The following is a 15,771-nucleotide window of genomic DNA, read 5'->3' as shown; positions in this document are numbered from 1 at the left end:
CCTAGGCAATCTCTGATCTTGAGTCTAAACTTACTTTGCTGCAACTTTAAGTCAGTGGTCCAGAGTCTGCTGTCTGCAGCAACAGAGAAAAGGTATTCTCCCGTTTTATGGCAGCTCTGAAGACATTTGAAGACTGCTATAATGTCCCCTCTTAAGTGCCTTTTTTGTAAACTAACCTTCACAAACCCTTTCTTATTTTTGTTACGTGCATCTGGATCCTCTCTAACTTCTCCCTGAGTTCATGCTTAGCAAATTTGTGGTGACACCAAGTTGGGTGTAGTTGCAGACTCTCTGGAAGGTAGGGCTAGGATCCAGAATGCCCTGGATAAAGTGGAGAAGTGGAACAAAATCAAGCAGATGAAATTTGACAAGGACAAGTGAAACTCTTGTACTTGGGATGAAATAACTTCCTGGACAAATACAGACAGGCAATCATTGACTAGATTGCAGTACTGAAGAGAAGGCAACAGAATTCTGGGCTGTACTAAGAAGAGTATCACAAATCAAGGGAGGTAATTTTTCCACTCTATTTGGCATTGGTGAGGCCTTACCTGGTGTACTGTGCCATTTTTTGGCCCCAAACTTCAGGGAAGGTTTGGACAGCTTGGAAAGAGTTCTGTTGAGAGTGACAAAAATGATTAGAGGCCTGGGAAGCAAGATTTTCTCTGTGGCTATAGAGAGCAGGACTAGCAGCAGTGGCCGCAAACTGCAGCAGAGAAATTTTAGCTGGAGATTAGGAAGAATTTTATGACTATGAGGATGGTTAAGCATTGGAACAGGCTACCACGAGAAGTTGTGGAGTCTCCATCCCTGGGAATTTTCAAGAGCGGATTAGATAGACACTTGACTGGAATAATTTAGTCAGAGCTGCTTCCTTCCCTGAGCAGGGGGTGGGATTAGATGACCTCATGAGATCTTTTTCAGTCCAATTTTCCCATGATCCTGTGACCCTATATGAGTTAGCATCTATTTTCATGCATTGTGAATGTGGGGGATTTAAATACACAAGTCAGGTAATATTAAAGAAGTCATGCTTTACATGTAACACAGCCAATAAATTTGATTGTCCAATAGGAACAATGTTACAAAAATGTTCCAACTTATTTTCTCACAGTTTTTTTTCCCCTCCCCATGAAATGTCTTCATAAAAAATCACAGTAAAGGGGTGATGTTGTTACTGTGAAGGTCCTGGAAATATACAAGAGGCAAAAATGTTTGTGGGTAATATCTTTTATTCAACCAACTGCCTGGTTAGGATAGACATAGGCAAGCTTTTGGGTATCACAGTACCTTTCCTCTGGCCTTAGGAAGGCCTTTTTTTCCTCAAGGGTAATTTTTCCTTAACAAATTTTCAACTATAATGATTTTAGTGGCAACAGATCGACTGAGAATGGGAGCCCATTGTACTAAGTGCTGTATAGTCACAAAATAGTAAATGGCCCCTGCACCAAAGCCCTGACAATGTAAAGGAACAAGATGGACAAAAAGCTTGGGGAGTGGCAGAGCAAATGGTTTGACAACACTGTGTTCATGTCACTGCTTTTTTGTTTTTATTTATTTTTTTTGGGGTGGCCTTTTGGTTGGGAATGGGTTAGCTAAATCAGAGAGACCTGGGAAGAAGGAGGGACTAGAGAAGGTAAATGGAGGGGGGAACAGAGCAGATATGAAGAGGAAGGAGGAACAAATACTGGGAAGAAGAAGGCTGTAATGAGGAGGCAGGGAGGAGAGGAGCCAGGGGCAAGCAGCCAGTCAGAATCCTACCTTCCAGTGATATCATCGGTGTCTGATGGTTTTTGTTGTGGTATTCAGAGGCTGCTCCCATGCCTTTTCCTCTAACTTTACTTTCTCCTGCTCTTGGAATTTCTCCCTGGAATTTTCCTCCCCCAAGCTGACATAGGTCAGGAGATGTTGTACTGCTGTAGTTCTTAAGCCCTCATAGGGGAAGGCATGGAGCCAGAGGTAGGTGGGGAAGTGGAGGACCCACTGAATACCTCTCTTTTCCCCCTACATTCCTCCAATGATGCAGTGTATGCTGAGTGCGTTTCTGTACCCATGGCTTCTATTTCTGCTCCTTGATATGCCTCAGTGCTACAAATAAGTATCTGTTTGCTGTTAAAATGATCTAGCTTGATTTTGTTTCACAGGACTGACAGTGAAAAACCTACAGGCTTTTCAGGTGTTGCAATCCATCTTCCAGAAAACCAACAAGCAAAACCTCTGTAAAAGAATCTTATCAGCTATGAAAACAATATGGACCTGGGATTCAATGAACTTTTTCCTTCTGGAATGGACACTACAGCCCATTTCCCAGTTTGTTGATATCATCCACCTCAAGACTGATTTGGTTCAGATCCAGTTCTTTGAGCTGGTGGAGTCCGTGGTCCTAGAACTGTCCTACATCCCCCATGAAATTCTGAAGAAAGTTCAGTGTTTGATAAAGGAAAACCTTGTGCCGTTATGCACCTTAGCTGCTCTGCGGTGCCTTTGTAGCATTACCAAGAGGGATTTGCTCTTCACTGACATATTCAGGGACTCAGGGCTTTTGGGTCTGCTGCTGGCTCAGCTGAGGAAGCAAGCTAAGATACTGAGGAAAGCAGGTACTTCTTCTTTCGGTAGCACTGAGTTGTGGGTTTTCTGCAACTGAAGTTTGGGAGACTCATGTGGTGTCACATGTATACTTGTGTAGAAGCCCATGAAGATAGAGTACAGTCTGCTCAGAGGGGAAGTTCAGGGCGAGCATAGCTATGCAAATACAAACTCTGCATAAATGTCAAAAATTGCTCTTATGGCTATATATGTGCCACTTAGATCCATAATGGTGAAATAGGATTTGGCTCTAGGTGACTTGTCCAATGTCACACGGGAAGACTGGCTAAGCAGCAGTTGAACCCAGGTTTCCCAGATATCCCATTAGTTCTTTACCACTAGATTATCATTGTCATGCTGTATTTTAACAATAACTCTAGGTTTCTGACATAGGCTGTGAACAGCATTTGAGGAATAGGTATTTGCTGAAAAACTGTGTTCTCTATCTGCTTTGCAAAGCTCTGGTTACCAATAGCCAGGTGTCTCATGGAAAATGTCTGTCCTTATTGATACACAGCTGGAACCCAAGCACCCAGTCCTGAACAAGGCATTGAGAAAGAGCTAACCTGTGTGATCTTGAAGATGGTGTCTGCCCTAGTTGTGGGATCTGTAAGGAATGCTGGTAAGTGAAGAAGTTTTGACTACTCAAGCTTCACCTCTGGGGTACTTAATAGCAAGTAGCTCTGCTACAGCATAATAAGCATCAGCATTTTCCCAATTTCTGCATGCTTCATCCATTAACTGAAGTGGAGAACTAGAGGTGTATAAATGACCATCTTGCTTGAGACCACTTGTCCATCTGCTATGGCTTCTGGATTCCAACAATGCCTGATTGCTGATGCATCAAAGCAGCAATGGAAAGTAACTCCATAATACCTCAGGCTAAAATAGAAACTCCCTTCTCAAGCCATGGACAAGCATTCATTTCTACTGGTAAGAATTTCTCTGAAATCCTTAACGGTAGAAAAACATCCCAGGAGCTGGAGAGTACATGCGTGCCAGTCCCCTGTCTGTAGATCTTCACAGGTGAGCTCTTCAGCCAGGGAGTATTAGAGAGATGCTCTTTGAGCCACCCCTGCTCTTAGGGGAGCCCATTAATTGACAGCCTGCCCCTTCACCTGCCTGGGAAGGGAACAGATTGTCACCTGGCACAATTGAAAAGCAGCAACTACCACAGACAGCCTTGGAAAGGTTCCAGCCCCAGGAGGGATGCCCGCCTTCCCCCCACCCCCTCCAGCTCAGAGCACTGGGAAATGGATGGCATTTTTCCAGCTCAGGGCAGTGGGGACATTCTGCCACAGTGGCAAAGCTCCACAAGGCTTGCCACTGCCTCTTCCTGTGCTGCCTTGAGTCAGCCCAGAGCAGTGGGAGAAAGGCAGGAGCATTTTGCTGTAGTGGGAACCCCTTCCAGGAGGGTGGAGGGTTCTGGTTGCAGGAGAATGCCCCCCCGACCTGCCCCCAAGCAAGGTGGCTGGAGGTGGGTGAATTTTTCAGGGCAGGATTCCCACAGGACTCCCTAACAGCTTGCCTTTGGGTGGACTGAGGGAACCAGTGCTCTCCTTCCTTCAATCTCCCTTGCAGGGAAGGAGAGAGAGCAAAGGACTGTGGGATACTAAGTGTCCTCTACACTGAGAAGCATATAACCATTCAATTTAGATCAGGAGGAGGGAGAGATTCCTCTTGGGTATCTGCTTCAATCTTGCAGAAGAGCCAGTTCTCTTTCACAAGAAATCTCTTGATCCACTGTACTCTCTCCTTTTAGTGCTAGGAGAAAGAGCTTTCTTCCAGCACAAATGTAATGTCTGTTCATGGACTCAGTCTGAGGGCTGTCACTTTTTCTTTTTTTTCAGTTTGTCTTAGTAATCCAGGCACAATTATTATTTCTTTACATTTTGTTAGAGGTCCCAACCAAGATAAGGACTCCCCTATGAAAGCTACTTCAAAATAGAGAAATAGGCCTTGCCATTAATGGCTCACTCTAAACGGACAAAACAGATGAAGGGTAGGAAGGTAAAGAGAAGCACAGAATGGGGGACTTGCTTAAGGACATGTAGCTGATCTGTGCCACAGCCAGGAATAGAACCCAATCTCCTGAGTCCAAATCCAGTGCTCTGTTTCCTAGAAGCCCAGAAGGAAATATTTGAAAGGTATATGCATCTTTAAAATGAGCTTTTTTCCTCCAATAATTCTTAGTTTTGTTCTGTTTGTGATTTACTGGGACATCCCAAAAGACTAAATTCTAACAAAAATATTTTATATAATATAATATAATATAATGCCTTAACGGTATACTGGGGAAAATAAAGCAGTGTTTATAGTTTTATTATGGTGCAATCCCCCCACTCCCATCTGGACTGTTTTCTACAGTGTTTCACATTAGATATCTGCATGTTCAGACACATGATGGTTCATACATGCACAACAGATACTTGCACTCATAAGCTAGGTGTATGCAGATGGAGATCTGGAAAGGATCTTCTGGATCATTAGGTCCAACACCCTCCTCCCATGTCATATATTCCGTTTCAGTCAAGTTCCATCGTACAGCCAGTTAGGTTTCTTTCCACACTGCTCCAATTTGGAGGCTAGTCCAAAATTCCATTGCTCTAAGAATTAGAAACTTTCTCAAATTGCCATAGTCCTTCAGCTTAAATAGTTCTCTCCCACCCCCAGTGTTTTTCCCCCTTCTTCTCTTCTGTGTGTATTTACAGATGCATTATGCACCCAACTTTGTAAATCTGTACTGAAAACTATGTTATAATTAAACACCATGTGAGTGTTTAATTATACTACTTGAACTAATGAGCGGTATATGGTTGGTCCCTAGTTGTTTTGAAAGATTATGGTATGGTACCATACATCAAGATATTTTTGGATGATGAGTGCTACCGAAGTGATACCCTCAGCATTTTGGAGCAGCTGTCAGTCATCAACACTGAAGAATACATGAGCATAATTATTGGGGCCCTGTGCTCTTCCACACAAGGGGAACTGAACCTGAAACTGGATCTGCTTAAGGTGATTAACATTACTTCCTGTTTCACATAACCTGTTCTCTAAAGTGGCAGTATTGATTTTTCTTACTTAGAAAAGTGAAGTCAAATGGAGGGGCAAAGTTAAGGTTGTTTCGATGTTGGTCACTGCATATTTTAATCTTTAATTGCCAGAATGTCAGCAGCAACTCCATGATGTTTTGCAGAATTTAGAGGGCTGTCCAACTCATGGCCTGTGAGGGGCTAACTTGCAGCCAACAGCCTCCTGCTTAGGGGCCACTCCTTCTGTGGCCAGGGACTTTTCTAGGCTTCCCCTCCCTCCTCCGGCTTCTACTTCTTGCATTGAGTGTGGGTGGAAAGGGCGATGGGAGATCCCAGAGAGACTGTACAGCTTGCGTAGCAGGGGGATGGTGATTGGGTGAGGCCACATGGCATGAAGCCCCCAGCCACTCAGAACTTGGATAGCCCTGCTTTAGAAATTTGGTGCTGCAATAATATGATGCAATTGTATATACAGTACTATGGTGCAGAGATATGGCAGGGAGAGAAAAGAGGCATAGAGAAAGAAGAAAGCATAAATCTGGAAGAAAAGGATGGTGGGTAGAGGTGAGCATGTGAGAAGTAGAAGGGGTGCGCTAGCTGTATGGTGAGGGTAGGTGTGAAACAAATGGCTTTATTCTGATTTGGTACTGTTGAGGCAATGTTGCCGTGGTGGTTTATTCTGATTCCACTTGCAATGCTGTAGGACAGGGGTGGGCAATTATTTTGGGTGGAGGGCTGCTTACCGAGTTTTGGCAAGCAATCAAGGGCCTCATGACAAGCAGCCAGCCAGAGGCAGATAAATTCTAATTTTCTAAATTTTTTAGGGGCCCCACAGGCTGGATAGAATGGCCTGGTGGGCCACATCTGGCCCGCAGGCTACATTTTGCCCACCCCTGCTGTAGGAGAATGTTTAGGACTTAGTTACACATTACACTTAGTATGTGTTTATATTTAGATCAGAAAAAGGATTAATATGACTTAAAAAGTTTTCTGTGAAGTCACAAGTTAATGCTTACTGGGGTCTAAATATAGATCACAGGACCACATCAGAGTCTTGAACTGGCTCCGAGATGATCCCAGAGCTGAGACCAAAAATCAGCTGATTTTCTGATTTCAGCCCTAGAATCACACCAGAACCTTGAACTGGCTTTTGTACAGTGTGGGAGCTAGGAGTGGCACTGGCAGCACATGGGAGCTGTGACCCAGCAAGGCTGTGGTGTTGTGGCGGAGGCCTAACGAACAGCTGTTTGTCAGGGTCTGAACCCCCCAGTGCACCATAGCTTTGCTACTGCAAGGCTCCCATGCAGTAAGTAGGCAGGGAGCCCAACAAACAGCTTTGTCAGGCTCCCCCCACCATGCTGGGTTGGTGCTGTTGGACATTAGCTCAACAGGGGTTAGGTAATATCTGGAGGTGCTCCTCACCAGAAAAGGCCCAACTTTTTATGCTATGAAGGCACTTAGCATGGGCTTTACTGCTTGGACACTTAAGCTGCATCCCAGTGAGTATGGATATGTGGTATGTGGCACTGCAGACCTGTCTTTGGTGCCACACCCTGTACATGCAGGCATTTGCCACGTGCTTCCTTGCCGTGCAAGGGTTTTTTTGCCTTAAAGCAGGATGGTGGACAGGGTGTGCTGCCCAAAACTGGAGCCTGGCCTGTCAGATCCATGCTCCAGCTGCCAGCCAGGCTCCCAGCTACACAAGTACCATGGCTGCAGCTCCCCAAGGTCCCCAGGTGAGGCTTCTAGGGCCAACACAGTTGTTGACTCCAGCCTCCCCTATCCCACCTGGGGGAGCATGCGTGGCATGGGCATTCCCTGGGAACAAGTAGCAGCAGCACAAGGTATGCCATTGCTGCTTGTCCCCAGGGAAACAAATGGCTGTGCTCATCTGGACATGGCCTCAGACTCTAGCATTAAGTGCAGTTAGCATGTGCTAAGTGCAGTATATAACAAAACCCGGAGAGAAGCAGAGAAATTAATATTTGAAGGTTGGAAAGGGACTGGTATATACTCCCTAAAGAATTCAAAGAGGTGTCGATCTGAAACTGATCCAAGTCAATGGAAGGGTTGTCTCTGTTTTGCTCTGGAACAGCCCTTGGATGGCAAACTAGAGAACTACAGTGGCATGAACATTCGTTTGGGGTTGCATTTCACACCAGTTACCAGGCCAGATTTGAAGTACTTGATCTCTTCATTGTAGTTACTGTGGTCATTTAAAAAAAAAATCTGATAAACCAAAGAACAACAATGATTGTTCTGACCTGAAAAATAAAACTTCGCTTGAGTTTATGGGGAAGTTGATAGCAGCTTCTGAACTAATATAAAAACAAATATGGCTTTGGTGCCTAATTCTGACAAATGATAACAATGTTAAAACATAATATAAGCAAATGAATTTATTATCTGCCCCCATTGGGACTGTGATTGTGTTATACGCAAATTCAGATTGATTTGCTAATATATATTTAGCTGTTAAACTCTGAGCCCAAATGTGATTAGCAGTACAGTATTCCAGCATGGCACGTGGCCAATTATGAGGAATAACAAATAATGGAATGTGAAATAAATTCTGTTATCCATAACTGAGTTAAGGATTTCCAGCAGACATCAGTTTTATATATTCAAGGCAGAGGAATACTAACTCATAGGCAATTTAATTGTAACTGAGTTAGAGCTGGAGGAAATGTGGTTACTGCTGACCTTTCCTGAAATGTGTCAAAGCCATCCTGATAACTTCAACTCTGACTTATTAAATTTACTCCCTGTTCAGAGGCTCTGCCTGGTTTGATACATTATCATGCAAAATTGAATGACAGTAATAGAGTCCCCCCTCCTACAGTTCTGGCAAACCTTTCTCATAGTAATAGATCCCATTATAGCAAGATATTTATGATAGAAATGTTCCTCTTCAGCGGATTTGGAATTAAACCTCTCATTTGATTTGAGAAGCTTTTCTGTACTACTTTTGGCCAACATGAGATTAGCCTCTTGAGAGAATCAGAAGACAAAACTAAATTCAGAAGGCTTTTCCACTGCCCATTTAGACTGTTATTTGCATTTAATAAATTGCATAATATTGAAAAATTATGCAAGTATTAGAGGCAAATATGCTGGTGTTTGTTCTCCCTTACTGATTTTTATAATGGTCCATTCACTTTGCTAGATTTACCCTGTATAAGTGAGATAAGAACCAGATTTAAAGTACTGAAACAGTCCAAAGGTTGGGATAGATTTCCATGTACACTTAATACTGATACATATAGCTGAGTATCACTCAAAAGCCCATCAAAATATTCCTAATGACTTCACTGGACTTTGGATCAGACCTGTATTGTTTTTCTTCCAGTGCACTGTTATAAATGTTAATTAGACTAGTTCCTGTCAAACAGCAAACCATTACAACTGATTTAATTCTGAGGGAGCCTGTTATATGCAGTATTCTCTAGGCCATGATGTCCAGTGTGGTCCAATACCGCTCCTCTTGTGCGTGTGGTCTAGTATGGCCTCTCATATGCACATGGCTTGGTTTCAGGTTTATGCATGGTAGGACTCTGCCTATGGCCCTAGTTCCTGGAGTTAGGTGATTACACAGAAATCTCAGTTTTCATTTTTTAGGCAAAAGTAAGTTTCTAGGCCTCCTGCTTGCAGAAAAATTCTTATATAGATGAACAGATTGTAGCCAGCATATGACTTCTGCCTGGGTCTGCAGACTGCATGAAGTAATAGTTCTGAGAGGTGCAAAGTGCCTCATATACCCCTTCCTGATGATAACCCCAAATCCACTTTCTCTGTGATCAGGCCAAATGGAGTATCTGCAGCAGGAAAAGGTGGGCAGTTGGATTAAGCCTTCCTGCCTCACAAAGAAGATGTACTCTGGCTGCTGTTTCAAAAGCTGGTGAGGGAGAGAAGCATCCTGGGACAGAAAAGGGCCTCTCTTTATCATTCCTTGCCACCTGTATAAGAGGGGAGGCTCCTTGTAGCTGCATAGGGCCAGGGGCACTATGAAATTGGATGGACAGGACTTACGGTCAATTTAAATGGTTGCCTAGGGTTTCCTGAGAGGAGCACGAAACCTCCCTTTTCCTGGCAATTGTTTATCCCTACTTTAAAGCCTGGCCTCTGTCACAATAGAGAGGTACCATGGCTAGGGCTGGAACTTCGCTTTCCTGGTTTGATCCCTGTTAGCATCCTCTGAGAGTTGCCATAGGGTGGAAATAGTTTGTTGTGTGATTTCTTGCTTGTGCCACCTTAAACATTTTTAAAGCAACACAGATGTAGAGCAAATAGATGTCCCTACCCTTTATTGACTCACATGACAGAAAAATCAGGGTTAGAAAACCCTGCTTTCTTCACTGCCCCAGACCTGCACTTTGGATCTGCGGCGGGGGGAAAAGTGCTTCATTGCTCAGCCAGCCCCACAGTGCTGGCTGGACAGGGGGAAACCCTGCTTTCCCTGCTGCCCTAGACCTGTGCCATGGGTTTTGGGCAACAGGAAAAAGTGTTACCCTGCTCAGCTAACCTTGTGGCACTGGCTGAGCACAGGACCCCTGGGAGAGCAGGGAGATCACATCACCCTTTGTCCTGCACCACCAAGTGACACACTGCAGCACAGCTAAATCACTACATTCAGCAACATCTGTTTCTTGACTGTGTAGACTATTTTTGACACCATCTCAAAATCCTTGTGGTCTGTGTAAGTTTTCAAAAGCAAGAAGGTTTTTTTTTCCAAAAATGCCAGTTCCACATCCTCCCAACTTTTTGCTCAAAGGTTAAAGTTTTCATTAAAAATATTGTTCCATAGCCCCCACTTGGTACCGTGCATAACACTGCAATATAAATCTTACTCGGCCTTCCTTCTTTTTGGTTCTGCAGTCTCTCCTGAGGATACTGGAGAACCCCAAGAGCCGTTCAGCTTTCAGAACCTGCAGTGGATTCAATGGGCTCCTGTCCCTTCTCGCAGACATGGAAGGTGCATTACAGGATCCACCCTCTGGACTGTGGGCTACACTTGGACGCAGCCAGATCCTGGAGCTTATTTTCTACACGCTGAAGGGAATAGCAGCTGCTCTGCATTTGGACCCTGTGAACAGCAGGTTCTTCCAGAGGAATGGTTTCTATGAGAAGATGACAGAGGATCTTGGACTGCTTGGTTGCTTTTGGACTCAGGAGGGGAAACAAATCTCCATAAGCCTGGAGAAGACAAGGACATTTATGGAGTTCTTGAATGCAGCCTTCTGCTCATCAGAGTCTTTCCCAACATGGCTGAAGAGCTGCGTACAGATTCTGAGTTTCCTTGACCATATGGTTAAAGGTACCCTGCACCTGGAAAGTTGCTTTATGGATATAAAGTTAGGTGTGGAAGAGCCACCAGCAGACACCTTGGAGGGACAGCATGTGCAACAAGAAGTTCGGAGTGGCAGCTTCAAACAGCTGAACAACAAATTAGCTGCTTCTGACTACAGGCCATGGGCAGACTCTGAAGAAAGGTAGGTCTTCATTGTTGTTCTTTATTATAAAAAGACCAACACGTACAGAAGCAGCACTACTTGGGCTTTTTTGCAAGTTTTTCAGCTCTTTAATGGAGGATGCTGTTGCATTTTACATGCTGGGTGAATGAAGCTTTGCAAAGCCACTGGGTAGCTAGCTGCTAGTAATATTATCTGCATTTTACAGGGAGGGTTGCAGTAAACTGAGGCACAGATGTGACATGTCTTGCAGTATAACACACAGACAGTCTATGGCAGAATGAGGAACTTACTTCCTAACTTCCACTTTATAAAAGGCAGATGATTGCAAATGTTGTTGCAGGTGTCTTTGTAGAACTCAATAGTGGGATGAGTGTCTATGCGGGGCTTTCAGTTTATCTTTTGAAGTCTGGAATGTAGGATGTGTGAATTTTGTAAATATCAAGTAAGTACTCTGATCAAATACCAAGGAACGGTTATAAATTATAAGAATTTAAAAATTAGTTTAGCATCAGCTTAAAACCACCCAAATCAAGTTTGATCCCTGCAGTGGAACAAAGTGACACCTTGAAGCAATCTAAATAAGTAATACATCACTAACAATTACTATAAATGCCCTATATGAACAACTTAAATTCAAGAGGATTAAAGAGGAAGCAGACATGATTACATGTATGGAAGTGAGAAGGACTGGGCTGTGGTCAGAGGTAAAGAACTGTCTGGATGGTTCCACAGATTTTTAAAAAATCAGGTCTGGGTTTCTTTGGTGTATCTCCTGTACTAAAGGAGGTATGATTCAATAGCTACACCTGGATGACAGGACAGTGGACAGGCTTGAGCTCCAACACACCAGAGATGGAAGGGTTTACCTTCTCCTACTCGTCTGTAGTTAATTTCTTCTAAGTAAAGGTTGGATTAGAAGGAGTGTCTCAGATTATTAGGTTTGAGAAATCTGAGGGGTGTGGCCAGGGGCAAATCCATCCAAGATTTGGCAAAAGGTGGGTGGGGGGGGCAGGAGCAGCAACCCGAGCTGCAGGAGTGGCTGCACCTAGCACTACCAGGCTCTCCTCCCACCCCCCACCCACTGGTGTGGGCAGACCAAGTGTGGGGAGCCTTTTGGTAATTTTTAAAGTCTTGAAAGCAGGCAAGATTTTCCCCACTTCTGCTCTGTGGTCACAGCCATACCCCCGCTGCTCCCCGCCACCTGCTGCTTTCCCTGCTGTCCCAGGGGCAAAGTCCACATCTGTTTTTTCCCACTACTGCCACACTGAGCAGGGGCTGGGTTCAGCTGGGAATTTGATAGGACAGTGGCAACAGTGATGGGTGGAGAGGTGTGTTACCCCACTCTTCCTGGTCCCACCAGATCAGGCTCGGAGTGGGAATGCTCCCATTGCTGCTGCTGTCTCTGTCCCAGCTGATCCCAGCACCCACGTAGCCTGACTGGAGCAGCTCTGAAACTTCCTCCACCCTCAGGACAGCAGGGAAAGTAGCAGTGGCAGGAGGAAAGGGGAAGGGAGGAGGGATTCTTATCTGCTGTAGCTACTTTAAAAAAGTCCCCAAAACTTTCCTGGCATGGTCCAGTCCAAAAGGGGAGTGCAGCCATGCCACTGCAACCTATCTAGATCTCCCCCTTGCTCTCTCAGTCTACCCTTGATCCCATCTAGGGTACTGCCTATAAGGGGAACTGTGGTCTAAGCACAATCACCTTTTCACCAGTGTTCTCTATGCTAAGTTTCTGAACATGTAGACACAAAAAGGAGCCATATTGAGCTGAGGCATCAGCAGAGGAGGGAGCTGAACCTCAGAAGCACTGAGGAATACCAAGAGGGCAGGGAAGCTTGCAGGGCCATTATTATGCTGCTAGAGTTGCCGGACTTGAAAGTGACAACCGTTCTGAGTGCTGCATTTTCTGAAAATAAAAACATCGTTTAGTTCACAGAGCCAGCCTTCCTGAGAACCTGTAGCTTTCCGTCTAGCACAGCTACCTCTTAGTGGCTTTTCTCCAGTCACACTTCCTCTCAAGAGAGGATGCTTCTCCCAGAGCGTTCCTTGGCCATGCAGTTCTAAAGTAGAAACCAAAGTGCAATAGATGACGGAGGCCTGTGAGGCACCTTAGCAGAGAGGTGAATACTTATCTTTGCCTTTTTAAGGGACTTCCTCTTCACTTGATTTTAGTCTTAGGGTCTGATGATTCATGCAGTCACTTTGGTACCCAGAGGATGTAAAATGCTACTTTTCTGATGTGGTAGCAGTCTCTTGTGTGTTGCCCTCCCAGTTACTGTACGTGGTGCAGGGCACCAGTTATGGGTCCTTTGTTCCCATCTGAAGCACAGCCCTGCCTTCTTGAGTGTGGTTTACGGCTCTAGTGCAAATATCTAGTGCTCTTCATGTGACAGACTGGTTCTCTTCTCCTTGTGTTCCTGTGATTAGAGAAAATAGTTTTCTGCAAGCTGTGTGTTAAGTGAGGCTGATCCCTCTTTGGGAGGTAGGCTCTCCCCTGCTGTGGAAGGGCTGCTACAGCTGCTGTGGCACAGATTTACAGTGATAATAGTTCTTCAGATTTACTGGGGCATCATGCATCATCCCTGTAGGCTCCTCTGTCTTATTTTTAAGTAGCAGCCCACATTGATTGGATTTGGGATCAACAGCCTGATAACACCTGAGCTCTGTGAGCAGGGAATGACCTTGAGGCCTACTTCAGAGCCCAGAAGAAGTGAGTGAAGACCGGTGTTAGGGAGCTTGCTGGATTGTGCCAGGCAGTAAGATATGCCCTAGTGAAAGTAGGGTTGCCAACTCTGTTTGAATTTGCTCTGGGAGGTTTCTAGAATGCCAGTGTACCCATGACACACAATGCGATTGTGCCTGCGTGTTTGCATATATCAGTTACGCATTACAGTGTGTAGACTTTACGTCAAGAAGGCAAATGCACATTACCATTACATTTTAAAAACCCACTGGATTACCGTATACATCAGATTCAACATTTAACATTTATTTTAATGAATGCCCTATCATTTGTCTCCTGAAGGACTCTCAGCAATATCCTAGAGATTTATTTCTAATTCCTGGAGACTCCAGGGCAACCCTAACTGCAAGGTCATGCGGACGGCGGGCCATGGGGCCTGCTGGGGATTCTGGAAGAGGGGGAGCTGTATTCCAACCCTACAGAAAAAGCTGAGGTAGTTCCAGGAGGAACAGAGACTTTGGGTGGGGCTTTTTTTGTATCCTGTTCTTCATTATAACACCAGGCAGGCATGTGGACAGGCACTCAAAAATTGTAAATAAGAATTATCTCAGAATTATGAGAGTGCCTTAAATATATCAGTTTTTAAAAATGATGTTTTAGGTCTTTTGATTTGCCTTCTCCTGTTTGAGCTTCCAACACATTTTCTAGCTTTTCTCAGTAGTAACGAGGGTTACAAGCAACTTCTCTTCCCCACCCCCTTAAATAAAAGCTGAAATGTTCAGATTATCACAGGGCTCTAGGAAATGGGGCTTTAAGAAACCAAATTTAAGAGTCGGTGTGTGTAGTTTTGGTGACATATATCATGACTTAATATTCCAGAATGAGAAGCCAAGTTCCTCTCTCGTATAATTAGTTCCCTTGATTTGAGTGAACTTATGTTGAAGGTGTAGTCATCATTGGGTTCAGTAAATACAGGCATACAATGAATGAGAACTAAAAAATAAACTTGAAGTGTGAAGTGGTAGACAACCTCTGCAGACCCTTTGTGCATCTCTAACTAACCTAACTGAGGAATGATCTCCAAGTTCCCAACTTCTCCAGTCTAAGTATGGCAGCGTCTCTAAATTATAACTTCCACTATAGAAGATGATTTGTCCAAGGAGCATAGCCAAGGAACAGAAAATACAGAATATAACTCGCCTCCCTTTTGTTATTTTACTAGCACATAGACTGTCAGACCCAATGGTAAGATCCCAAGATTGGAACTGGAGTCTTGCAGCCAGAGGACAGTCCAGAAGGAAGCCAGTGAGCCGGGGGTCAAGCGTTACTAAGTCGGGACCAGACTGTCTTAAATCAAAGGAAGCTGGCACTTGTAAGCAAGGCTGCTGAACAACTTGCAGACCATTGTGTTGTGTTGCTGCTTCTCCCTCAAAAAATTAGGAGTGGCTAGCCTGCTGCACCTCAGTTGTCCATTAAGCACAAGCAAGGCTGCCTGGTATGGCTCCTGATACTGTTAATTTCTGTGGGAATTTTGCCAGAGATGTTGATAGGCCAGGATTTTACTCAGAGGTTTTTGCAGCATGCCTCCTCATCTTGTATATACAGCTCATGGCGCACGGTGCTAACCGCGGCCATGGGCAATTGTTTACACTAAAAGAATGATCAAATCAATTAATACATAGCTAATAACTTAGGCACCATGTTAGATACTCATTATATTAAATCCCTAATTAATTATTCACAACCAATAACCAATTACCCCGACTTATGCCTAATGAATGGGGGGAGGAGCAGTCCCTCACTCCTCTCATCACATGCTTGCGGGCTCCACCTGCCTTGGGGTATCCACACAGGCCCAGGCGTCTCATGATTTGCAGCAACTGTTTCCACTCCAGACTCCTGCAAAATACAAATTCTCTTCCACACATCTCCATGCACTCTTCTCTGCCTGGGCATGGCCTCTCCAAGCTCGCAGAGTTATTTATACAGTTAAACA

The 15,771-nt window shown here is 44.5% G+C and overlaps 1 protein-coding gene across 1 annotated transcript in view; it reads left to right on the top strand.

The window, feature by feature from the left end:
* The window catches only part of WDFY4 (WDFY family member 4), a 285,936-nt gene that overhangs the window by 40,712 nt on the left and 229,453 nt on the right, over nt 1–15,771 (top strand). Inside the window, exons 9-12 of the mRNA XM_019556081.1 lie at nt 2,145–2,597; nt 3,104–3,208; nt 5,414–5,604; nt 10,497–11,110. Coding sequence (XP_019411626.1) covers nt 2,145–2,597; nt 3,104–3,208; nt 5,414–5,604; nt 10,497–11,110 — 1,363 coding nt within the window. The remainder of the gene's footprint in view (nt 1–2,144; nt 2,598–3,103; nt 3,209–5,413; nt 5,605–10,496; nt 11,111–15,771) is intronic.

This window comes from Crocodylus porosus, unplaced genomic scaffold (assembly GCF_001723895.1).
Source record: "Crocodylus porosus isolate Cpor-Errol unplaced genomic scaffold, CroPor_comp1, whole genome shotgun sequence".
Lineage (NCBI taxonomy): Eukaryota > Metazoa > Chordata > Crocodylia > Crocodylidae > Crocodylus > Crocodylus porosus.
Note: the sequence above shows the minus strand (reverse complement) of the source record. Positions and strands in the feature narration are given on the sequence as shown.